The sequence below is a fragment of the Poecilia reticulata genome, chromosome 12, assembly GCF_904066995.2.
Source record: "Poecilia reticulata chromosome 12, P_reticulata-male-v2, whole genome shotgun sequence".
Taxonomy (NCBI): Eukaryota; Metazoa; Chordata; class Actinopteri; order Cyprinodontiformes; family Poeciliidae; genus Poecilia; species Poecilia reticulata.
Genome location: NC_088841.1, coordinates 23,515,174 through 23,541,047, shown reverse-complemented (window position 1 = coordinate 23,541,047; position 25,874 = coordinate 23,515,174). Strand labels below are relative to the sequence as shown.

At 38.2% G+C, this 25,874-nt stretch overlaps 1 protein-coding gene across 9 annotated transcripts in view; it reads left to right on the top strand.

The window, feature by feature from the left end:
* Positions 1 to 25,874, top strand: part of LOC103473951 (voltage-dependent N-type calcium channel subunit alpha-1B-like) — a 123,758-nt gene that overhangs the window by 66,872 nt on the left and 31,012 nt on the right. For 6 of the 9 annotated variants that reach the window (XM_081613836.1, XM_081613830.1, XM_081613834.1 and 3 more), the window contains exons 15-26: positions 4,223 to 4,295; positions 4,453 to 4,570; positions 5,879 to 5,946; positions 6,018 to 6,124; positions 8,634 to 8,696; positions 12,086 to 12,649; positions 12,900 to 13,105; positions 14,479 to 14,608; positions 16,470 to 16,599; positions 17,054 to 17,113; positions 17,929 to 18,035; positions 24,228 to 24,324. In XM_081613836.1, the coding sequence (XP_081469962.1) occupies positions 4,223 to 4,295; positions 4,453 to 4,570; positions 5,879 to 5,946; positions 6,018 to 6,124; positions 8,634 to 8,696; positions 12,086 to 12,649; positions 12,900 to 13,105; positions 14,479 to 14,608; positions 16,470 to 16,599; positions 17,054 to 17,113; positions 17,929 to 18,035; positions 24,228 to 24,324 (1,723 nt within the window). Of the gene's footprint in view, positions 1 to 4,222; positions 4,296 to 4,452; positions 4,571 to 5,878; positions 5,947 to 6,017; positions 6,125 to 8,633; positions 8,697 to 10,153; positions 10,202 to 12,085; positions 12,650 to 12,899; positions 13,106 to 14,478; positions 14,609 to 16,469; positions 16,600 to 17,053; positions 17,114 to 17,928; positions 18,036 to 24,227; positions 24,325 to 25,874 lie in introns of all 9 variants that reach the window. The other 3 variants (XM_081613837.1, XM_081613835.1, XM_081613831.1) reach the window with 2 other exon arrangements.

Genomic DNA, 25,874 nt, shown 5'->3' with positions numbered 1-25,874 from the left:
GATAATATTGTTGTTTTGAGTCCAGAGCTGGATGACAAATTAATAATACATATCGCAATAGACATGCGATCAACATCAATAGATGGATAATACATCTGAAAATATTCAGTAGTCAATAAATAAAACCGCACGGCATTCTGGGAGATGTAGGCAAAGGAAAGACTTTCTAGCTAAGCTAGGTTAGTGGAATCTACTGTCTCACTCGCTCTTTGGTTGCCTAGCAACAGCATGCTGCCTAAGAAGCAGTTTCAAGCCCCCCCACCACATCTCTGGTTACCTAGCAACGACCTGCTGAGTAACTGCAGGTCGTTGATAAAAACAGGTCGTTGATAAAAACAACATGAAGAGAAACTTGATAAAAATAACTTCTGGGTGAGACAGGAAGTGCTTTGATTTTGATATTTACAGTTAAAAGTGTGCTTGCAATTCAAGCTAGCTTCGACATGGAGAGAATGTCGGATGTAATTTATGTTTATTTTCTTCTGAAATGATCCATTTAAGGTTTGGTTGGAATAACATTCAAATGGTCATTATTATGAAGCTACATTTAGCGTAGCCTTTAACATCCAACAACATCACTGACTAAAAATAATTTGCATCCTTTCACAATAAAATGTCTGCACCAACTTCCTTTCACTCTTTATTACATAAAGTAAAAAAACTGCTGCTAAGATTAGATCAGGAGTCCAAGTCGAGTCTCAAGTCTTTAGCAAAAAAATCTCTCCCAGGTCTTTTATTTTCAAATTAAATTGAAACTCAAAAATACTTTATTAATCTGAAAGGGAAATTAAATACGTAGTTCCCACAAGTCTGAACCGAAAGTGATCCACGCCGTGTTAGTAGGCGAGCACAGCATAGCGGGCCGATGGCCTGTAGACCAGCAAAAACCAAACATGTGGACATTTCTGACCAATGTGAGAGAGAAAGTTACATGAACAAAATGGCTGCTGTTGGATCGACCCTATGAGAACTCTTCATGTGAATAACAAGGTTCTGGTGGCTGGCAGAGTGAGGTCATGTTGTAACAAACACCTAGGCTACATGTCCGTCTTAGCTAGCACATAAAAGCTACATTAGCTAAGCTAATTTTCCTAGCTCAGCCATAAGTACTACAGTAAATATCACTGACATTTATCTTAGCATTACACAGAGGTGGGTAGAGTACTCAATTGTGATTTAGTAATAGTTGTAATGTACTTACAGCTAATTCCTTGTTGTCATAGCAACTCCATAGCAACTGCCTACCAGATGGCTGCCAGTTTGATAATTCCAGGAAGTGTAATGTCACATGGGAACTATGTATTCAAAATCAATAAAACTTTATTGATCCCAAAGGGAAACTAAATAATAATAATAATAATAATATTTTTGCCTCTGAAGTCTGAAGCTCCAGCTGCCATCTTGTTGGTCGTATTTTCTCCCAGTGACTGTCGGCCCCCTCGCGTCGCTGCGCTTTGGGACAACAGGCCGTTGCCATGGTTCCCGGCTTAATTCTGCAACATCATTAGCGTTACTTGGCTGTGTGCTGATGGACATGTGTGAGATGAGTCTGACACCAACAAGATGTGTGTAGTTAGCCGAGCGTGTCGGACCGAACACACTTCCTCTAATCAATTATTTCCTGGTCTTTCTCTGGACTGAACTCTTGTTCTGCGTGTAAAGTAGCATCTTGTGCTGTTTTTTCAATGTTCCTGAGCAAAGATCATGACTCATCTTGTGAGTAACCTAAAAATAGTCTGTTCTCTTTCAGCTGTGGTGTAACAAAGGGAAAACACAACCTTTTTCTTCCGAATGTTTCTGCTCTCTCTGGGCTAAATGGTGAGAATTGAAAATGAGCAGCAGAGAGCCGTTTGCCTGCTGAGACTCCGTGGACACGAGCCGCGTTTGGAGAGGAAGAAAATGTCTGAAGCAACGATTTGTTTTTCTGATTCCAGCTTCAGAGCGTCTTCGTCGATTAGCTCTGACTTGGTGGTTCTCAGCAGACTTGCTGTTCTTATGTTTACAGCCAGAGATAATTCACAGTCTCTGCTGCGCTCAAACTGTTTACTCTGAGTTTTGGTTGGATTACTTTCAGTTTGACATTTCAGCGTTTGGCATCTTAAAGATTTGGCATTTAGTTAAAAGGATAAAAAAGAAAAGATGTTGATCTGTGGTGATCAGTCCTTCCAAACCGTTGGGAAAATGCCAAATGTTTTGTTTTCATGCTAATCAGATGACTGAAACCCTTAGATTTAGTATTAAAATTGGAAATAAAGTAGATTTAAGTGATGTTGTTGTTGCCGGTCTGAATGTCCAGTAAGCTGCAGCTTGTTGGAGTTCAGAGTTGACTGGGCAGCAGACGAGACATCCACTGGTTACAAACCAGTAACAGGATCTCTGAACGCTCAACATGTTAAACCTGGAAGCAGAAAACAGGAAATGTGTCGATTTGATCTGAAGGGTCAGAATTTGGTTAATTGGATGGATGGATGGATGGATGGATGGATGGATGGATGGATGGATGGATGGATGGATGGATGGATGGATGGATGGATGGATGGATGGATGGATGGATGGATGGATGGATGGATGGATGGATGGATGGATGGATGGATGGATGGATGGATGGATGGATGGATGGATGGATGGATGGATCATTGCTGTGAAGTCTGTATTTTTCTCATTTTGTCTCTTGGGTTTCATTGATTCAACCAATATGAAAATATCAAACGTCTATAAATCAAATATCTATAAATCAAATATCTATAAATCAAATGTCTATAAATCAAATGTCTGTATGACGTTAAACTTGCTCAGCGTTCAGAGGAAACTACAGAACCGTTTTTCCTCCCTGCTGCTCTGCAGAACCACTGCTGGTCCGAATCATCAGACTCTCTCTGCCTCCTCCTGTAAATCCAGAACCGCTCGGCTTTAAGCCGCTTCCTCCGGTTGGTTCACGATAAAAATAAAAACCTGCTGCCGTTGTGTTCGGGATTAGATGAAGCTGCTGGGAACAAACTGGGCGTCGTGTGACTCGGGTTCCCCGGTTGGAGGTAATGGAGTCTCCGTGGTCGCGCTCCCAATCCCCATTATCAGGATAAACAGAGCAAGGCGCTCGGCGCTGCTAATCCCCGAAGAGAAGAAGAAGAAGAAGAACGGGAGGAATGGAGGGAAGGTGGGAATAAACGGAAAAGACGATGGAGGGATGCAACCGAAAAGGAGAATGTTTAATCCATTGCTGTGAAAACTCACCAGGACTTTAAACATTTTATTTTATCTTAAATGAGTTTAGTCCTCTGCTGCACTTAAAAAAAAACTATATGTGGAATAATGTTTAAAAGATGTTGGAAGTAATTTCAAGAAACTAAAGTTACACTGTAAAAAATGAGCAGCAATGTTTGGGTTTATTTAACCTGACAAAGAGAAGAAATTGGTTTTATTTTTCAGCGTTTCACTTTGTTATTTATACATTTATAAATGTCAAACTAAATGTTTATTCACCAACTCCATGTTTAAGTCATTTAAATATCAAATTTTCAAGCTAAATATTTAGTTTACTTCATAACTAAACATTTGGTTTGTAAATTATTTATCTAAATATTCAGATCCAAGATAAATATTAATTTTCCAAGCAAAACGCTTTGCTTGGACAGAAATCTTTAGCTAATTAAATATTTCGTATATCATTTTTAAACATAACTGAAGAGATTTTTGCAATTAAATTTGCTTCACCAAACATCATTTCAAGATTTTGTATTTGCTAACTTTGACAATTTCAGCTAACTAAAAGTCAAAACATAATAACTCAGAAAATTAAAATGATACAAAACTCCAATAAAACAGATTTTTCATTTAGAAACATTAGTGGTTAACCCTAATATGGACGGGATGGCTCTCCACCCAGGAGGCCATGGCTTCAGGGGCGCCATTAACATTTAGAAAAGTCACCAGTTGGACTACATACAGCAGAACAAAAATAAGTGGACGGAAGGAAAACATGTGCAAAGCAACAAGCACAATAATTATAATTTTATTGGCTTTTTCATATTATTCTTTTAAAACCGATTAGTTTTTAATTGTTTAAGCAACAAAATTGTTTGGAAAACATTTTAAAGTTTTGTTTCTGAAGACCTGAAGAAGTTTTATATCCCACATACACAGAAAAACTACATTTTTAATGATTTTTTTGTTTGTTTTTATAGTTTGGGATTTTGTTTTTAATGAAGCGTTTCTGATTTTCCAGGTTTAACTTTGAAGATGAAACACCAACAACAAACTTTGATACCTTCCCAGCAGCCATCCTCACTGTGTTCCAGGTAAAATAACCACAGAAAAATGTCCAAGCAAAGCTCTTTATCTGAATTTAAATTAGCTTAAAATAATCTCTTTTGTCCCCAGTTGAGCTCTGTGATAATCCTTCAATTAGCCTTTGCTCTGTGAAGTGATTTAATCCACAGCCTGCGTTTTCCTCAGATCCTGACCGGAGAGGACTGGAACGCCGTCATGTACCATGGCATCGAGTCGCAGGGCGGCGTTCGCCGTGGGATGTTCTCCTCCATCTACTTCATCGTCCTCACGCTGTTTGGAAACTGTATCCTCTTTGGTGCAACAACAGAACTTATGAAGGGAAACAAATATGAGGCAAAAATATCTGATAAGTTAGCTGTTAGCTAACACTCAAGCATTAATCATAAACATTAGGTTGGTATAAGCTAATGCTAAAGCATACTTGGCACCATTTCTGTGTTATGTACCAACATGGTGGAATTAGCTTCTACTTTAGCATTAGACTAATGTAATGCTAAGCTAATGCTAAAGTGCTACAGTGTAAAGTCAGCTATATTGATTCCCACCGTATGTTAATATCTTAACGTGGTACAACAAGGGATGTAAACATTAACGATGGTGACTAATATAAATATTACGTAACTCATATTAATCGAACTGCATATTTTAACCTAAAAGGCTCCGAGTCTCAAAAGTTGGAAGTTTTTGATTTTCCTAACTCATATATTTCCAAGTTCTTTTTCCCTAAAATGTCTGAGATTAATATCAAAATTTTGTGTTTTTCTGGCAAATTTTCAACTTTTCAAACTCTAAAATGGTATTTTCTAGAAAATAAAGTTTTTATTGCAAATGACTTGACAAACTCAGAAATTTTCAAGTTCTTTCTGGAGAAATCCTGAGAATTTAAAAAAAAAAAGTTTTTTTTCTAGCAATTTTTTGACTTTTCAAACTCAGAATTTTTTTTGTTTTTTTTCTAGGAAATTTCTGAGATGAATCTCAAAGGAAGCGCACACGCCTCCAAGTTGCACATAGAAGGTTAGGCTGAACAAAGCAGTTCAAATTCAAAAAGTGAACAAAAAAGCAAAGCTTTCGATTTGTGTTAAAAGAGATGAAGGTTTGCTATATGCAGAATGAGGAAGAAAATAAAAATATTTCTAATTCAGTTGTCCTACAGTCATAAACTGATCAATTTTGCACAGATTTTAGATTTTGTGTGCATAATTAATCCTTGTCCATCCTTATCTGCTGGAGTCCTGATGCTGTTTGCAAGGCTAAAACTGACTGTTGATGTATAGAAACTTCTCACACAGATTGGTTTATTTCTCATATTGTGAATACATATCATACTCCACATGCAATATTACTGGCAGAAGCATCGTGTAAGAATCATGAAAATGCGATTTTGTTGCATTTGTATCAAATAATCACTGATTTCACACCAACTTCTGAATTTGTCACTCAGCTGTAACTCCTACTGTCTCTCAGACCTAATAAATGCAGATTAAAGTTGTCCATTATTATGTTTAGAGGAAATAAAGAGAATAAAAAGTGATTTTTTTTATATATATATTTTGCCACTATGTGTATATTTTTCCTGAAAGTTGTGCTTCAGACACTCTGCTGAACGTCTTCTTGGCCATCGCTGTTGATAACCTCGCCAACGCCCAGGAGCTGACGAAGGTGGGCTGCTCAGAAACCACCCAGACCAACAGGAAGTGGTTCTTATGTTCCTTTGGGCTTTGGGTTGGCAGGATGAAGAGGAGCAGGAGGAAGCAGCCAATAAGAAGCTGGCTCTGCAGAAAGCTCTGGAAGTAAAAGAAGTCAGCCCGATGTCAGCCGCCAACATTTCCATCGCTGCGTAAGTTTCTGTCTTCTCGCTGTTTAAAATGGAGGGAAATATGTTTGTTTCTCTATATTTCTCTCTCTGGATGTTCTCCCCTCTCCGTCTCAGAAACGAGTTTTTGTTTGTTTGCATTTCTCCTCATCTTCTCCCCGTTTTGCTCTAGCTATTGTCTACTCCAATTTTATCAGCAATTAAGGAAGCACTGAGTTTCTACTAACAGTTTTCACCTAGTTTGTTTGTTTGTTTTGCTGCTGAGCTTAATTAACATTTTACTAAAAAACTGTGAAAAGGATTTTTTCACTCCTATTTTCGCTCCCAGTTCTACAGATGTTCCACTGTTTGCCTTTAAGATGTCAAATCTGCACAAGAATATCAGGATGAGATTAGTTTCGAAAATAAATATTATAAATAATATTAAAATATTAATAAATATTAATAATAAAATCACATCAAACTTTTTATATTTCCATGAAAATGACAAAATAAAAACTGTTCAAATTTACGTAACTTCCAAAGAAATTTTTTTTTTGCTAAATTGTACAATGGTATATTGAAATATGGGAGTACATGTCTGCCAAAAACTCTGATTTTCAGAAAATTTCTAGAAAAAACTTCAAAATGTCATAAAGAATAGTTTCAAAAGTTTTTTTTTTTTGCTTTTTAAAGTTCTCCCAATTTTTTAAAGTTTTAGTTCTAAAAAAAATCTGACACTTATCTCAAATATTTTTTCTAGAACATTTCTGAGATCTATAACAAATGTTTGATTTTTCTGACTCAGAAATGTTGTTTCTCTTGGAAATCTCTGAAATTAATCTGAAAGTTTCTAAGTTTAGGGTTCATTTACTCCTCATTTTTTCCATTTATAGTGTTCCTGATCCGACCTGAAACCAGTTTCTGGCTGTTCTTGACTAAGGGCCTCCCAGAATCATTCCTAGGGCCCAAATGGCCCCCAGACAGACTCTGTAAAGATTAACTGCCTGCTAGGAGAATTTGTTCACTTAATAGTGAAGCTACGGTGAAAATAGGAGCCAACGTACCTCATGTCATCTAACCTGTTCACATAAAAACAAGCAGAAAGGTCAAAGGTCAGCATGAACTCCATAATATTAGATTCGCTCATTTTCAGTTTTAATCATTGCCCAGCTATTATTATTATTATTATTATTATTATTATTATTATTATTATTATTATTATTATTATTATTATTATTTATTATTATCATTATGAGCCATTTACTCACGTTACTAATTGATCATCTTTGCTTCTTAATTGCCGTTCTCCCCTCTGTGAATGACGTCAGGCAGCTGATCAGAGCTGAATATCTCCAGATGTTTGGCTTCCCAGTCGTTCTCCTTTGTTGTTGTTGTTGTTGTTGTTGTTGTTGTGCATTTGGTTTCTGCATGTCAGACTGATTTCCTTTGGTTGTTGACCGCTATGCTAAAAGGCTTGTGGTTTTGTTTTGTTTTAACTGCACAGGTTTTGTTTGATTCCTGTTGATAAAAACTCTGGGTTTCATTCCCAAATCCTTTTCCATCTCACAGTGCAGTAAACTGTTAATTCAGGACTTTTTGGAAATGTTGATACCATAATTTGGTGCAAATATTCTGAATTTGGTATCGGAGATGCTAATCCTAGATTTTGCTGCAAGCTAACTGTCCATGAGTGCTAATAATAACTTCCTGTAACATTTAGCTTTGCTACATAGCTAATCCTAGTCTTTTTGTACTGGGTCAATAACATCATGTAGCAGTTAGCTTTGGTACAGTGCTTAACCTAGCTTCTTCCTGCAGCTAGTTCAACTGGAGCGCTAACAACGTCATGTAGCAGTTAGTTTTGCTGCTGCTACAATTAGTTTCTTAACATTAACGTCTTGTAGGAGTTAGCGTTGCTACAGTGGTTAACCTAGCTTCTTGCTGCAGCTAGCTGTACTAGAATGCTATCAATAATTTCGTGTAGCAGTTGGCTTTGGTACATGCTAACTCCAGTGTTTTTCTGCATCTGGTTGTACTTAGGTTCTGCCAATAACATTTTGTTGCTTTGCTACAGTGTTAATCAGAGCTTCTTGCTGCTAGCTAGCTTTTTTAAATGCTAACAATAATGTCATGTAGCAGTTAGCTATACTATGGTGCTAATCCTTTTTCCAAAAGCTCAAGATTTTTGTCCTTTCAAACTTTTTTTTATTTTAGAAATCGTCTGAGATTGATTCACAAAATAAGTTTTCTTTAATTTTCTATTTACAATGGCCCTAATATTTTTGTCATACCAGGAGCTCCAGATGAACGTTTAGTTTTAGTAGCAAAGCAAAAAGATTCAAAGCTGTTTGCCCATTTTGAAATCCTCCCTCTCTGGAATGAAACTCCTGGATGGTTTTTGTCGAGTCGTTCCTGGTTTGGCTCAGGTTGTGTTTTCAGAGCAGCTTCATAGAAACAGTGTGAATCACTGTAGGGACAGGTGGACGTCCACCTGTCCCGTCCACATTTCTCGTCTCATTCTTTTCCTTTTGTTTTTGTTCTGCATGTACAGTTTTGTAAAGCAAAATCGAGATGCACTCTCTCGCAGGTCGTCCGTCACCAGCATTCAGTCACCGTGAGTTATCGCTCTCTCAATTTTCTGCTCCTTCCTTTCTTTCCTTCCTTTTGTCCTTTATTCTCTCTCCATCGCTTAATTCCTCCCATTTTACCATCGACACTTTGTCCTGTTCTTAAAATGAATCTTTCCCACTCTCCTACTTGTTCTCTCCTGTTTTAGACTTAAGCTTTCGAAAGCTAACTTTTAATCTTGCTAGAAGGAGCAAAATGTTGTGTTTAGTTCATTACATAAAGAGTTGGAGTGTAAAGTGACAGTAACTAGTGTTTCTGCAGCTCATCGTTGTTGGTGTCTCCAGTAATTCCTCTGCTCTGTGTGCTCTGATCCCAGTAATTTGTTTATAAAAGCTTAATTCCCCAGTGTTGCTGTCAGCAAAAGTAGTTTGACATTTCCAGTGTGTTTGCCGTGGCAGAGCCCCGGACATGACGGTGGGATAAAGTAACCAAGAAGCCGCTCTGACATCGGTAATCTGCTCTTTGTTGGTCACAGTGGAGCAGTGGAAAACCATTATTTGCTCAAGGACTTCATTTCAAAAAGCTAAAAGTGCATTACAGAGCTTAAAAGACCTAAAATCCAGTTTCTCAGAGAATTAGAAAGGATTTTTATTAAAGAAATTGTTTGTTATGACCTTCACAATCGCTGCAAAAGTACCAAAAGAAACAGAAACTTTATTTTGGGGTTTTCGTTAACTATAAGCCACAATTATCATAATTATTTGAAATAATTCTCACTCTGTAAAAGTAATAAGTTACTGTTGAATTCCTGAAAGAAGCTATTTGTTAATCTTCTAAATTAGAGCTGTTATAATATGGCTGACAAACATATCACTATAAGTGTTTCATAACAGTCGATATTGATAATTACCGATTAGTTTTTTGTTTTAAATTTCTGCTGCCGTCATCTTTCCTGTTTTATCCAGTTTTCTTTTCATGACCTTATTTTTTATTTCTAAGCTTTTATGAGGCGCAGTGGGGAAACTTGAAACTGTTGCTGCGTCAGTTACTCAGAATGCCGTTGCTAGGTAACAAGAGTGAAACTTGAAACTGCTTCTCACCCAGCCGGTCGTTGCTAGGCAACCAGAGACTGAGTGAGTCAGTTGATTCCAGCAACTTTGCTTTGCAAAAGTCTTTCCTCTGCATACATTTCCCCAAAATGCTACATTCCATAGATTGAATATTGAATATTAGACACATTATATATCGTTATTGGTTTGTCGTCCAGCCTTATTCTAATTATTGGCATAAATCTGTAAAAAAGGCTTAAATTTGTTTATAAAATAAAAATATTCACACACGTTCTCCTACAGTTTTATGTGTTATTTCTTATAAATGACCGCTCCAGTCCTGTCAGTGCTAATAACTGTCGTTGTCCAGTGCAGCCGCACCAAAGCTCCCTGTCTGTGTGTGTTTGACCTGTCTGTCTGGCTCCTGTGTTTTCTCTGTCTGTGTGTCTTTTAGGAGTTATACAGTCTACTGCTCCCCCACTCGACATATCTTGAAATACAGGTGACCATATAGAAAACGGTTCCATGTACAGTCATGCCTTACAGACAGTCTGGACTGCTAAGATAGTTGAAATCATCTGATTTTTCTTCCCTCTTGTTTTCTTGGGGGGGATGCATGTATGCAAATTGTTTATTTTCCTCATCAAATATCATGTAACAGATCTCTTACATGAAATATGTCTCCAATGAATGTTGTTAAAAATTTAGCACAACCTTGTTTCTTCCATTACATGTAGGGGTGAAAGCAGCAGACATGTGCTGCTCATCGAATGCATGTCATTAATTTATCCTCAGCGGATACAATCACCTCCATAAGCAGGAGTTTTACTGAAAGTGGATCCTGGAGGTTCCTTCCTAATCAATACGGGGACCAACATGGATCCCTGGGGCACACCACAACAAACAGGAAAACCCTGCACAAATACGGTTTAAACCATGACAGAACTGACTCAACAGTGAAAAGAAAAAAATCATTAAAAAAAAGCCTAAGAGTCTCATTTAAAATGTGAATAAAACTCGTCACAAACACCACAGACAATGACAGTCTTGAAAAGGCCTCTAATCGGCAGGTTGTTGCTAGGCAACCAAAGAGTGAGTGAGGCAGTTGAGTCCACTAGCCTAGCTTAGCTGGCTGTGAGAGGTTGGGAAGCTAAAGCCTTTCCTCTGCCTACATCTCCCAGAATGCTCTGCAGTTCTGGATTGGACTTCAGTGAATATTCCATATATCAGATGTGTTCTAAATGGATATTGATCAAATGGCTTTTGTAATATTGTCTTTGATTTATTCTTCATCTCTACCATGAGACCCTTTATAGCTGCCTATTATAGTAGTTCAAACACCAAATACACCTTAATATCCATCTCAGCGCGATCACAACTGCTAACATCTACAGTCACTCATCTTCACTCTTGGTGGTTCAACCAATCAGCACCAAGAAAAATAAATGCCGCTCCTGGATTGGCTGCTTTGCCTATAGGGTGAAAAATAGCATTGCTGCTCCGTAGTTGAACTTCCAAACTACATTTTCTCTCACATTTCAGATATAAGCTGCATTGTGGCCACATGACCTGATGTATGATGATGATTTTAGACTGACTGTCCAACAGCAGAGGTTTTTCTCAAACTGGGTCATCAAGGGGTCAGTGATACCAAACACAGGACCATCGAGTTAATTAATCAGATACAGTATTATAGGATGGACTTAGTTTTTTACCACTTACATTAAGAGCATCAGTAAAATCCGACCTGAGAACATTTTACTAAACTGGAAGTGAGATTACAAACTGAGGTGACAGATTTACTGTTTTTCTGTTATTCAACTGGAACTTACTGGGATCCATGTATCAGACCATTAGGCTGCATTCACACAGCCTTCAATTCCCATTTCATTTTTTTGTGTGGTAATTCATATTGATAGTACATAGCTCCCACAAGTCAGAACTGGAAGTGATCGGCCATCTTGGTAGGCAAACGCAGCGTAAAGCATAGGCTATAACTATAACTGACCATAATAACACTTATTTTGTTAGCCTTAGCTAACTATAACAGCCTTTATTTCATTAGTTTTAGTTAAGTATATTAACCTCGGTTCAGACTGGTGTGAAAAAGCCAGATTCAGGTTTTCCTGCTGTGTGAATGTAGCCTTAGCGTTAGCCTTAGCCTTAGCCTTAGCGCGCTCTTAGCTACATCTAATCAGTGAAAATGTTTCTTCATTTTCCTCTTCATGTGATCGTTTAACTCGCCATCCATCAACCTAAATCTGCTGTTTCTGCTCGTCCAGACGCTTCTCTGGGAATGTGTCAGCCTCAGATGTCCTGGCTCCGGCCCATCAGAACTCACCAGAACCTGAGATTTACTCACCGTGTTTTGGTTGGATGCTTGCAGCAAGGAGCAGCAGCGTTCTGCTAAGAGCATGTCGGTGTGGGAGCAGCGGACCAACCAGCTGAGGAAGCACAACATGAAGACGAGCACCGAGGCGCTGTTCAACGAGCTGGACCCGGACGAGCGCCTCGCCGCCTCCAGCGCCCTCCACCTGCACCCCGACATGAAGGCGCACACCGACCGGCCGCTCGTCCTGGAGGACAAGAACGGCGACCAGACCCGAGCCGGCGCGCCGGAGGAGGCGGCCGGGCCCGGCGTCCGGGACAGCTTCCACTCCAGGAGGCGCCACCATCACCGGGACCGGAACGGTGACGGCGGCGACGGCCAGGCGGCCCGGCGCCACAGCCACCACAGCTGCAGCAGGGAGCACAACGCCGACGCCACCCAGGACAGAGAGAGGCTCCGCCCACAAAACGGGTCACCGGAGGAGGACAGAGGCCACCGGCACCACCGCTCCCGCCGCACGCCGAAGGAAGGAAACGGACGACTGACGAACGGAGCGCAAGACGACGGGAAAGGGAGAGGAGACAACGGGGAGAAGAAGCAGCGATCCTCACGCATCCAGAGGTGGGCAGAGAGTCCAGACGATTAAGAGTAGAAATACTTCAACATGTTTTACTCAAGAGTAGAAACACTTCATAATAAAATTACTCCAAGTATAAGAAACAGAGTAACTAGTTACTATCCAACGCCACTGATGTCATAATTAAATCAGAGCTTCTGACGCACTAAATTGAACCAAAGAAGAAGAGTTTAGGTTTGAAGTTTCTGTTATTCAACTCATTTACATTTAGATTCATTTCACTGCTTTTCCCAGGGACAGACAGGCAGAAACGGAGGACAGCAGCCTTGCCGGGAGTCCGTTGCAGCTGAAGCGAAGCAGCTTGACGCCGAGTGAAAAACAGGAAGACGCCGACAACCAGAAGAACTCGACCAGAGCCAGCCAGGCCGCCCTGAACAGCAACGCCATCCACATCCCCGTCACCATCACCGCGCCGCCCGGAGAAACCACCATCATTCCCAGTGAGGGCAAAACCTCTCAAAAAACAAATCATATTCAGTAAAAAAATAAATAAAAAATGATCCTGTGTCTTTTTCTCAACAGATAAAAGAAAAATTGTGCTCAAGTGAGGTTTTAGATACATTATCTCTTAAATGATTGATTAGCTGTAAGCTGACTTAAAATAGCTGTTCTGTTGACTTAGCATAAGTGCTAACTAAAATTTCAGTAGCCATTAGCGAAACGCTTGGTCACCATTAGCTAGTATCTGAGAAGTTCTTAGTTTGACTGTGACTAGCTGTTAGCTTTATTCCTAAGAGCTGATATTTTACTTTTACCATAAGTAGCAGTTAGCTTGGTAGCTATTAGCTTGACTTTAAGCATCAGGTTGCTTTACATTAAGTGGCTGTTTGATTTACTGTTCACTTGACTTGATGTAGGTGTTAGCTAGATTTTCAGTAGCCATTAGTTGGACTCCGAACCGTTAGCTAGAATCTGGGTAGCTTTTAGCTTGATTCAGGGTAGCTGTTAGCGTTACTGTCAGTTTTTAAGTAGATTTCACGTTTACTATAAGCAGCAGTAAGTCTGGCTCTTCCTAGGCTTAGCGGTCAAAAGTCAGCTAGTCAAGCTAAGTCCTGACTTGCTAAGCCAACAACTTCTCAAGTTATTAGCTTGACACTTGGCAGGACTTAGCTCAACTCTGAGCTGCTGTTGATTTGACTATAAGAAAATGTCAGCATGACTATTTGCAGCTGTAAGATCGACTAAGTTGCTAACCATTTGACTCAGTATAGTTGTTAGATTTTAAGTTGCTGTTAGCAAGCAGTTATGTTCAAGTTAGTTTTATTTTGATATAACTATAAGTTAGCTTGACTTTGAGCTGGTAATGGGTTGACTTACAGTAAGAGTTAGCTTCACTCGATGTAGGCATTAGCTTGACTTTCAGTAACTGCTGGTTTAACTTCTGTTAGCTAGAATCTGTGTAGCTGTTAGCTCGATCCAGGGTAGCCGCTAGCTTTAATCTTAAGAACCGCCAGCTTAGCTTTGAGCAGCTTTAACCATATGTAGTGGTTTTCTTCTAGCTGTAAGCTGGGCTCTAAGTTTTGGCTCTTAGCAACTGTTAGCTCGATTCAGTAGCCGTTAGCTGCAAGAACTTGGAGTTTCTGAATTTATGTTACCTCAGACACACAGCAGTGAATGACTTCTCAAATTAATAACAATGTTTTTGTTGTTCTTTGGTCTTTAGCCTCCAGGTCTGTGTGAGTCATGGATCCTCTAATGAGGAACAAATGAAGCAAATCCTACGATAACCAACAGCTAGCATTTCTCTATAGTTGTTTTGTCTTTATGTTGCTGTAAATGAGTGGTATTAATAGTTTCTGTTGCTTTGCACCAGTGAACAGCATCGATTGTGGGAACTTCCAGCTGAGTGAGGAGAAGAAGGACCTGGAAGAGGAGGAGGCCGCTAACGGGCCGCGGCTGATTCTTCCCTACAGCTCCATGTTCGTCTTCGGACAAACAAACCCGTAGGTTCCAACACTTAACATGCAGAAATACTTTCAGGACATTTCAGACATCTAATATGACTAAAGTAACAAATAACCAAACAAAAAGTTTTAGTAGAGATATAAAACCTTATCCTTTGTTTAGCATATTATTAGCTTAGAGTTGAGATAAAATAGTTTGGATATATGTATTTTTAAAATCAGCATTTTTGACGGCAGATCTTGGTTCCTGTATCCTTCATGTATCAGATTTATTTCTTACTGAGGCTTTTATTTCTTTGTTGGTGCAAAATAGAACCAACATCTAGGTAGCAATGAGTAAACATGATAAAAACAGACAGAATTAAACATAAAGTATGAATTTATGTGCATTATACCTAGAAAAAATATAAAAGGACAGGTTAAAATTTATTTTTTATATTAAATATGTTGAAAAAGCAGTAAAACATACAACAAATCCAACATGTAAACAAACAGCTACAGATAATATACAACATGAACAACTGAAGAGAAAAATCCTGGGGAAAACAAAGAGCAGCTGAACCAGCAGCGCTGATGATGTTTGTCCTGTTTTTACGATATTCCTGGAAGCAGATGCTGCTTATTTCAACACCATTTTTCCTAATTATGCTCCGACTCTGGGAACAGGCGTCTGTGAAATATCTGCCGTTTGCAGACTTCACTGTTTGTAGTATTTAGAAATACAGATAAAAGAGCAGAAATGTGTGCTTTAAAACCTGTGGGATGTTGGGGACAAACTGGCAGGGCGATTTAACAGCAGCAGACTCTGAACAGTGAGATGCATAATTTCCACATCCAGTAATACAACTGGGAGAGCGTTGGTAAACAGTATCTAACCTGTACAGATGCATAAAGAGGCCGAAAGTGAGAATCTGGATAGATTCATACAAATTAAATCTGATTTCAGATGCAACTGTCTGATCTGGTTGCTAATAAACATTTATATTAGCTTCTTGTTTTGATTTTACAAAATTAGAAATATATCATTTAGTTTCAGTATTAAACAAATTTTAGTTTTTATAAGGTGAATGGAACAACAATAAAGACTAACGATTATGTCATCTGCATAAAAATGACATGTTGCTGTTGGTAAACTATCCCTAAGATTATTTATGAATTAGAGTGAAGAGCAGGGGTCCTGAAATGGAGCCCTGAGGGACTCCTCTGGATCATCACAATGAATAATTAACATTCCAATATTTTAATCTGCGCCAAACAAACCTGCCACCATGTTAATGTCACAATCACTTCAATAAACATGTGTCTAAAGTTATATTAGGGAAAAAAATCAAATCAACAAAAACAACAACAACAAAGAACAGAGAGAAAGCAGACAAAGTCACAACAGTCAAAAGTTACGCAAATAAAATCTACAAATTAACGGTAAAATAGCTACAAAACTAAGAAACACAACAGCAAAAACTACAACACAACAACAAAACGTACAAAACAGAAGCATTAAGTAAAACTAAAGGAAAAGTCACAACAGGCAAAAAGCTACAAGAGAGGTTTTGCTAAAGTGGAAGCTATGCTAGCAGGTTTATCATAACTTTTGTTTCAGCACAACTTCCTGTAGCTTTTCCTTTTATGTGACCCTTCTGGACCACCGTAGTTCATAATCCATAACTATCCAGCACATCTGAATGAAAAACAGTTCTGTAAAGAAAACTGGACCAGAATAAAGACTTTCTACCAGTTATCAGAGACGTTCGGAGTCGGTTATTTGCTCGTCCGCGGTGGGTCCGGCTGGTCCGGACGGTTCTGTTCCCTAAACAACGAGGCCAGAACCATTGAGTGAAGTGTGTGTGCGCCTGGCAGCAGCAGCTCCTCTGAGTTCCTGTGCGGTCGGTTGGTGTTGCAGGGTGCGGCGCCTGTGTCACTACGTGGTCAACCTGCGCTACTTTGAGATGTGCATCCTGATTGTCATCACCATGAGCAGCATCACGCTGGCCGCCGAGGACCCGGTGGAGGCCAACGCCGACCGCAACATCGTGAGTCAGAAATACACATCTGGGGCGCCGAGTGTTTGCATGAAAATGTGCGCGGCCATAAATATCTCCCAGTCCAGCTGATTCATTCGGACTCCACTGTCAAGTGAAGGAAAAGCAAAGCTAAGATGCTTTGCTACAGTATTGTAGGTGCAGCCGTGTGGCCTGGACTGACCAAAGACAGAGTGTGGCACACGTCCAGTTCAGTCAACCATTTCCCTTGATTTCCTGCTGTGACACCGAGCCACGTTGGGAACAGATGCATGCAGACAAGTGGCCTGAGCTCCTCCTTTCTGACCGACAAGCACAGCTAATTAGCATTTCAGTCAGGGCCACAGAGGCAAAGCGAGGTGGAGGTGTGTGTTGGTGTGTTTGAGAAGAAGAGCAAACAGAGAGCTGGCAGGACCAACATGATGGAAACCTGACGAGTCGACTGAAATGCTTACTGTGTTTTCAGGCTCTGAAGTACCTGGACTATGTCTTTACTGGAGTCTTCACGTTTGAGATGGTGATAAAGGTGAGAACGGCTGAAGGAGTGATGACTAATGAACACGTCACGTCCACACACTTCAGTTTATTTGAACGAATCCAAACACTTTTACCCTAAAAACCTTCCATGAAATCCAGATTTAAATAAACAAAGATGGTGTTAAGGCTGGACGTCATGGATGAAAAACATATCACTGTATAAGTAATGATCATATGATCAAATAAAGACGATATCAGTCAATATTGATCATTATTGACAGGGTTTATGTTTTAAATATGTGAAATATTATCAAACTTTTATCCAGTTTTCTCTTCACGCCATTTTTTATTTTTAAGCAGTTTTGAGGCGCAGTTGGGAAACTTGAAGCTGTTGCTGTGGCAGTTACTCACAAGGTCGTTGCTAGGCAACCCAGCAGGTCGTTGCTAGGCAACCCAGCAGGTCGTTGCTAGGCAACCAAAGCGTGAGAGAGTCAGTTGATTTCCACCAACTTTGCTTAAAATCAGACAGAATGAATTTATACTAAATGAACGTAATAATTATTGAATGGTGAATAAAAACCTTCATGGTTTTTACATGCTGTGTAGATATTGTCTGTGGGTTTGCTAACGGGGTCAAAGGTTAATGGTCTCTGGGGGAGCCCCGGTCCTACCAGGCGGATTATCTACGATAAATTATTGATTTATTGTTCAGCCCTAAATGGAGTTTTGATCCCACAGCAGGTTAAAGTGTTTTTACTTTTCTGTTGTTTTCTCTCATTTTTACTCTAATTATTATTTTTTATTTTTTTTACATAATGCCCTTTCTTGTCGTTGTTTCCTCTTGGTGTTGACCTCTGACCCCAGATGATTGACCTGGGCCTGCTCCTCCACCCCGGCTCGTATTTCCGTGACCTTTGGAACATCCTGGACTTCATCGTGGTCAGCGGCGCTCTGGTGGCCTTCGCCTGCTCGTAAGTCGCTGTCATCACTTCCTGTTTGGTGCTTTAAATTTACTGGAACCGTTTCAGCCGCTTTGTTTTCTTGTGATTCTCTGGAACTTCAGGCTTCATGTCACCTGGAGGTTGTTGGTCAGATTTGCTCTTTTCTGCTCTGCTTCCATTTTTCTCTCTGTTTTTAACCGACTGCTGGTTGTTGTAGATCAGAGGGTCTTTATGGCTCCTTTGTTTGCCAGATAATTGCAGCTTCTCAGTCAATCCCCAACACAATGTCGGCTAATTGCTTCACAGTTTTGCAGAAGTAAAAAGTACACTTGTCTGGACATTTATTGGTAAACCATGAAAAAGAAAAGTAATTAATCATAAAGCAGCCATTTTTCAGTCTTAACCTGGAAAATCTGAACTTTGAAGATAATGTAATGATGGAACCGTTTTAAAATATTTATAGTCTTTAAATCAGTGAATAAATTAAAATACATTAAAAATCTGCTGTTGTTCCAGACTTTTTAATTTCCTTTAACAATAACTGGAGAATTGATTAAAATCTGATATTACAGAATTTAATGTTTATTTCTTATTTCATAATTAGTGAGTTTTTATGTGTAATGATGTAAATTCATGTGAACTGCCATGCAAATAAACTGAAGTGCTTTTCTCTTGTTGGGTGTGCAAAGGGTTAACAGCAGATTTCACTGTAAAAACACAAAATCTTACCAAGTATTTTTGTCTGGTTTCTAAGACAAAATATCTTACTACACTTGAAATATTACAAACCTAAATTATGAGTAAATTTTCAGCAATAATTTTTATTAATGAAAAAACATTCTAGTCCTACTTTCAGATTATTTTCTTTATAACATCAGAAAATGTTTTTAAGTGAAATAATCTGTCAGTTAGTTTTGTCTTATATGAAGAGTAATAAGACACTAAAATCAGAAACTACACTAAAAACACTTGGTCAGATTTTGTTTTTGTGTCATTTCTTTTGCTTAAAAACTTATTTTCTGAGCGTTTCCCCTCCTGAATGCATGAACTCAGGTTAAACGTTGGATTTTTCCAGTTTATATCAGCTCTTTGTAAAACTAAATCTTAAAGTTTTTTTGTCTTTTTCACTCGCAGTGAAGCATACTGTTGTTTATGAACAATTAAAAGCTTAATTTCTGAAATATTACACAGTAAAAGTGCCAGTGTTGAATTAACACCCTAAAGTGTCTATATGTGTCCAAATCAGCAGGTGTTAAAGTAACACTTTTGAAAGTGTTAAAAGATTGACACACATTGTTTTGTTAAATTAACATTGGTCTATAATACTGAAATGGGTTTAAGAAAAGTTAAACTTTCCATTTCTGTGTATTGTTTTGATTATTTTCCTCTGGATTTGATTGATCTTGGCACGTTGTGGGTCAATTATTTACTTTTTTTAACACCACATTATGTTTTGTGATCAACACTGCACTGGTGTTACTTTTAACATATTTTAACACTAACACTGTTGTAATGCTAATGTGACTCTCGGTATTGTTGAATTTAACACCAGCTGACTTGGACACATAGAGACACTTTTGGGTGTTAATTCAACACCTGCATTTTTACTGTGTATCAGTAAATCAGTAGATCAATCTGTGTGTTTCTGCTGTTTCCTCTGAGGTTCTGCTTTGTGACATTCCCCCTGATTTTACTGTCTTATTGCTGCTTCTTCTTCTTCTCTCTGTTGCTGCCACTTTGTCCTCCTCTGTCTCTGTCTCCTGCTCGCCTCGCTCTCAGGAGCCTCATGGGGTAACGCCTGCTCTTTCTCCTCCTCTCTTCCCTTCACGTCCATCAGCCCCGTGTCGCTCCGGTTTACAGCCTTCGTCTCGCAGCTAAACGTCTCCAGCAAATGTCACATTTTGTCATTATCATCAGAGTCATGATTGAACAAACTGGCATTTACTCTGTTTCCGTTGTATAAGCTCACATCCAGGTTGCGTAACTGTAATCACCTGCTTTAAGATCCTCCGACGGTTTAAGATGCGACCAAAATGTTGCGAGAATGATTTGAATTTGCTTCAATCCACAACTTCCACACATTTGGGAATAATCTATTTAAGCTGGTAATAAACAGAGTGAATGTTGTTCGACCCAAACTCACATTTTTACCAGATTTTTCATTATTTTCTGGTTTTGGACAGATTAGTGAGATTATTTTCTGTTTTTCCGCTCATCTCCTCATCAGTTTGTCTTCCTTACATCAGTCAGATTGACTGCGTTCACAATGCAAGGGTTAATGGTTCCTATCAGTCCTGACTGCAGGTCCAGTCACTATTTAAACTCTATGCAATGGAGTGACTGAGTTTTTTCCCCCAAATATTCCTCAGAAAAATATTGGAAGAAATGTAAACATTTTCTTTAGATCAGTGTTGAACTCTATGAATAATAAAGTTAAAAATCCTTTTGAAGGTTTTATTTATTTTCCCTCTTTTCTGATGGAAAACGCTTAATAAAAATAATTTATTTACATTTGATTAAAAATTATCACCCTAATAATTAAAAGTCAAAGTCGTCACTGTGACTGCGCCGCTGCAAAACCCAAACTCATGATGTTTTTATCTAAATATTTTTCTATTCAAATCAGCCACTTTGTGTTTTTATTGTTGTTTTTTTAGCTGTTATCCCTCCAACACTCTGGTTCCTCAGAGAGTTACACAATCTGCAAGAAGCTGGAAATGAGAGGCGATAAAAGAAATAAAAATGAAGATTTAATGCCCTTGCAATGTGAAGTGATCATCATCAGTGTCTTTTATTCAACCTTGGCTCATAAATTTGATTTATTCTCACTGCAGTTCTTCAATTTAGAGTTTATTAAACCTGCCTGTTGCTCTTTTTGTAATTCCTTTGCGTTTAATTTCAACAAGCGCTCTTCTTTAGCGTGTTTTCAGTCTGTAAGGTTAAATAAAGTCTTCATGTCTGTTTAATCTGTGCTTTAAGTGTTTGCTTAGTTCCTTCTATGCTGGTGATTTCTCTGTGCTGTCTGCCTGCTTATCATTTCTTTTCCTCATCAGATCACAACAAAGTGTGGCCAGGTGGGAAACGCCCCTATTTTCACCCAATCCCCATTTTAAAAGCATATTTCCTGGAAAACATTCCCATTCCCAGGTGCCTGTAGTGAGACCAAACCTCAACCTTCACTGCAAAACAACTCAACCTTACCAAGAATCTGTGGTCTAATTTCTGCTCTGAATATCTTTGTACGCTTGAAATATGCTATAGATTTTCACCAAGATGTAGGAGCTTGTTTTAAATCAATAATTTATTAATATTGATTAAAGATTACTAGTTCCACTGGCAGATTATTCCACTTATAACAAGACAGTATTGTCATGTAATAATCTCAGATTTCTGACTTTTTTCATGATTTTGACTTAATCTCAGAATTAAGTCAAAATTAATTCTGATTTAACTCAATTCCTGCTTTTATTGTATAATTTTAATTTCCTTCTCATAATTTTGACTTTAATAGCAGAAGTCTAAAGTTAATCTAGCAATTCACATTTTTTCCTCAGAATTTAGATTTTTTTCTCTGAATTCTCACTTTAATCGTACAATTCTGACTTTATCTGGAGAATTCTGACTTTTTCCTAATAATTCAGAATTTCAACATTTTTGTCCTCATAATTCCGACTTTAATGGGTGAACTCTGATTTTTTTGTTTTAATTTAAAAGCTGCTCAACCTCTCAGCTAGCTGGGCTAGGTTGGTGCAATCAACTGACTCACTCCGTCTTTGGTTGCCTAGCAACGACCTGCTGGGTGAGCAGCAGTTTCAAGTTCCCCGCCCCCCAACTTTGGTTGCCTAGCAACGACCTACTGAGTAACTGACACAGCAGCAGTTTCAAGTTTCCCCACTGCGCCTAATAACTGTTTAAAAAAAAAAAAAATTTCTGATACTTAAAACAAAGAACTTATCAATAACTATTGATATCGACCGGTATGAAACGGTTACTGTCCAGTGATGGTTTTAATTCAAGTGTGCTGAGGTATTTCCAGTAGAAACTAAACAGAAGTCCTTGGTAATATTCTGTGTTTTTGCTCGTTTTTATCCTCCTGAGCCAATATTGACAAACTAAAGTTATGGAGACAATATTGGGAACGCCATTAAATCGATTTCAGAAGCTGAATCTGCTGTGAACAGCGTTTCTTTAAATCAGCGCTGGTCTTTGTCCAGCTCTAAACTCCTAAAATCACAGTTTAAGAAGCTCTATCAGGTCAACTGAAGGAGATTAAAGCCTTTTACCCCTTTAACAGAGAGCCAGCCTCTTATTCTGTTTAAACTACCAGCTTTTTGATTTTACTTTACCTCATAGGCCATAGACAGCCTTATATTTTACTAGAAATACACAAATTTATGACTAGTTTCTAGAAATAAGGTTAAAAAAAACAACTTTTTGTTATAAATTGCTTCGAATTTTAATTTTAGTTTGTATTTCCCCCAAAATACAAAAGTATAGCAGAAAACCTTTATTTGATTTTCTCTCCAAGCAGCCAAATATTCTTCTGATCCTCTGAAATGCTATAAATCTGCAGTTCTCCGTTCATTTCGATGGGATTTTTTTTTGGTTTGGCTGCTTTTTCACTCAATGTCTGTCGACTTTCTTATACATTATATTGTAAAATAAAACGTTGAGCTCTTAAAAATGAGATAAAGTGGAGAAGGAGTCAGCCTGAAAACCTGCAGCATCTTCAGCCTGTGAAATCTATTCGACTGTTCCGACCATTTAAACACGGGAACAGAAACCACAGAGTCTGCATGATGCATGACAGCTGCATGATGTTTTACTGTAAAACTCCCAAAGTCACAATGTTTGGAGTTTAGCACTTTTTACCGAAGAACAAACTCAGGTTTGTTGTTGTTGTTTTATATGGAAATGACTAAAACTTTTTTTTTTATGGTAGGTCATGGTAAAAAAAGGATGAAAATCTAAATATACTGAATTTTTGTTGGTTTTCTGGTGAGCAGATGCTAACACGTTAGCGCTCCTTAGGGCTGGATTCAGTCAAGCAAATAAAATAAAGGCAGCATCTGCTCTGATACTCCTTATTTAACCATATTTAGAGATGTACATTTATATTTTTACTGCATGTTTTTCTTTGCAAACACTGATCAACATTCAGTGTTTGATAATTGCTCAGTCTCTATTTCCCTTTTCTATGGAAGTCTGTTTCCTGTGTTTCTATGCTGCATTTCGGTTAATACATATTTGTTATACAAACAATTTGATTTCCATAAATTAAGTGGAAAAAAACTCCCACAGTGTTTGACTTGTGTTCCAGATTGTTCCAAACATTTTACTTCATGTCCTCGGCCCTCTGCTATGGAAGAAGATTACTGCCACAATGAACAGAATTTTGTGAAATCTCAGAATTCTTATTTTTTTAATCTGAATTCTGACTTTAATCTCATGATTTTGACAATAATCTCAGAATTTTTCTGTCAGAAATCCGACTTTAATCATACAATTCGGACGTTAACTGCAATCTTTTGACCTTTTCACACATACATTTCAGAATTCTAACTTTTTTTCTTCAGAATTTTGACTTTCTTTCTGAGAATTTTGAGTTTTTTTTCTCATATTCCAATTTTAATTGGAAAATTTGTTACCTTTCCTCATAAGTCAAAATTATGAGGAAAGACTTTATTAGCAGAAGTCTAACATAAATGTGAAAATTCTGACTTTAATCTCAGATTTCTGACCTTTTTAATTAGAATTATGACTATTCTTTCATAAATGTATCTTTTCTCTCACAATTTCAACTTTTTAATGTTTTGAATTTTGAAGTTAGTCTCAAAATTTTGCCTTTTTTTCTCTGAACCTATTCTTCTTTTCTCCTGAATTCTGACTCGCTTTAATTTTACAAATCCATCTTAAAATTTGAGAAAAAACTTTGTTTGCTTTTTTTTGTTTGTTTTTTTGTCATTGACCATAATCCTTTTAAGTAATCTTGTGGTAAAATCAATGTAAGTAAAAGAAAAGAAGGATGAGTTGCATAACAGAGGAGCAAAGAATAGACACAGTTGTAACTCCGTAGAGTTGGATAATCCCCTGACCTGCATGTTCTCCACTAACCGAATGCTAACAGCTCTGATCAGTTTACCTGCTGAATCTGATCAAAAGTTTAAGCTTGAGTAGATGGCAGCGTTTCTCCCAGACTAACGGCGTTTTCCCTCCTCACAGAGGAACGAAGGGAAAAGACATCAACACCATCAAATCTCTGCGCGTGCTGCGAGTTCTGCGACCTCTGAAGACCATCAAGCGGCTGCCGAAGCTGAAGGTACAGCGACGCATCCTGGAAGTAAAGTCCAACTTTCACAGAAAAACTCTGAGCATTTGGTTCTGGACAGATTCACATGGAGACCTGAGGCGAGTTGAAGCTCAGCGGTTCTTTAGGAAGACGATCAAATAACCCATAAAAACCATCAGTGTCATTTTTATACAACAAAAATAATTTCAACAATTTCTAAAAAAAAGAAACCTGTTACTAAGGTTGAGTTTCATCCAAGTAAAACAGCCATACACTGCAAAAACAAAAAGATTTTTGGTTTGGTTTTGAGAACAAATATTTTACTACACTTTAAATAAGGCAATTTGTTTTCTCATAATTTGGACTTTAATGGAAAAAGTTTATATGAGAATTTTGGCTGCTTTTTCTCAGAATTTCAGTATTTTTTTCTGAATTCTCCTTTAAATCTTACAATTTCAATTTTAATTGCAGAATTCTTCCTCATATTTCTAATTTTAATGGCAGACATCTGATTTTTCTTTCTTTTGAATTTGGACTTTTTCTCAGAAATTCATATTTTTTATTCTTTTTTAATATAAAAAAACTGTTGCTGCGACTGGGTTTTATGAATTCCATCCAGTTTAAATAGCCACATCTTACTACTGGCAGAAACGGCGAAGAAGACAACAGGAAGTAGATAGAGGATGATTTTGTTTTTGCAGTGTAGTATCACTAAAATGTCTTAAGACTTTGTAATGTTTAATGGAAAATTTCTCTCCAAATATTTTATGAATTAAGTATTTCTCAACCAATCAGGCTAAAGTTTGACCAACATAAACAACAGCAGCAACACAGAAAGACAAGCCTTTATTTTCTCCAGATGGAGAAATGACAGCTTCCCTTTGCTGATCGTCCCAAAGCAAAGCCTCTCACAGGACTGATAGAAGTGAAGGAGTGAGACAGATGGGTGTTGGCAGCCAGCCGTCTCCGTCTCTCTGTCTCCAGACGGAGCGCTGCTGGTGGAGGAGAGGAAGAATATGCTCCTGATGAACGTCACTCATGCAGCAGCAGGTTCATTGGTTGGATTGCATGTCAGGACAGATCAACAAAACTCTTCATCCTGAATACAGAGATGATGGTGGAACAGACAGACAGAAATCTGAAAGACTAAAACACGGGAACGGAAACCTTCCTGTTCACAGGAAGGTTAGCCAGCTATCTAGAGAGAGAGATGGCTAGCTAGCTAGCTTTTCATCTGTCCAACCAACCAACCAACCAACCAACCAACCAACCAACCAACCAACTACTTAGCTAGCTAGCTATCAATTGAAATAGCTAGCTAGCTAGTCATATAGTTAATCTAGGTTAGCTAGTTATCTAGTTAACCTAAATTAACCAAGTAGTTAATTCCTGTTTGCTATCTAGTTAGCTGATGTATTTTTGCTATCTTGCATCATATGACTGTTGGGATTGTCTCTGAATAACTGTATCATCTGAAAAGTATATTTGATTATATACTGATTGGGTTGAGAGCTAACACATTCATTTGTGTACAAAATAAGGTAATTACATTATAGTAATACTTATTCAAGTTAATAAAT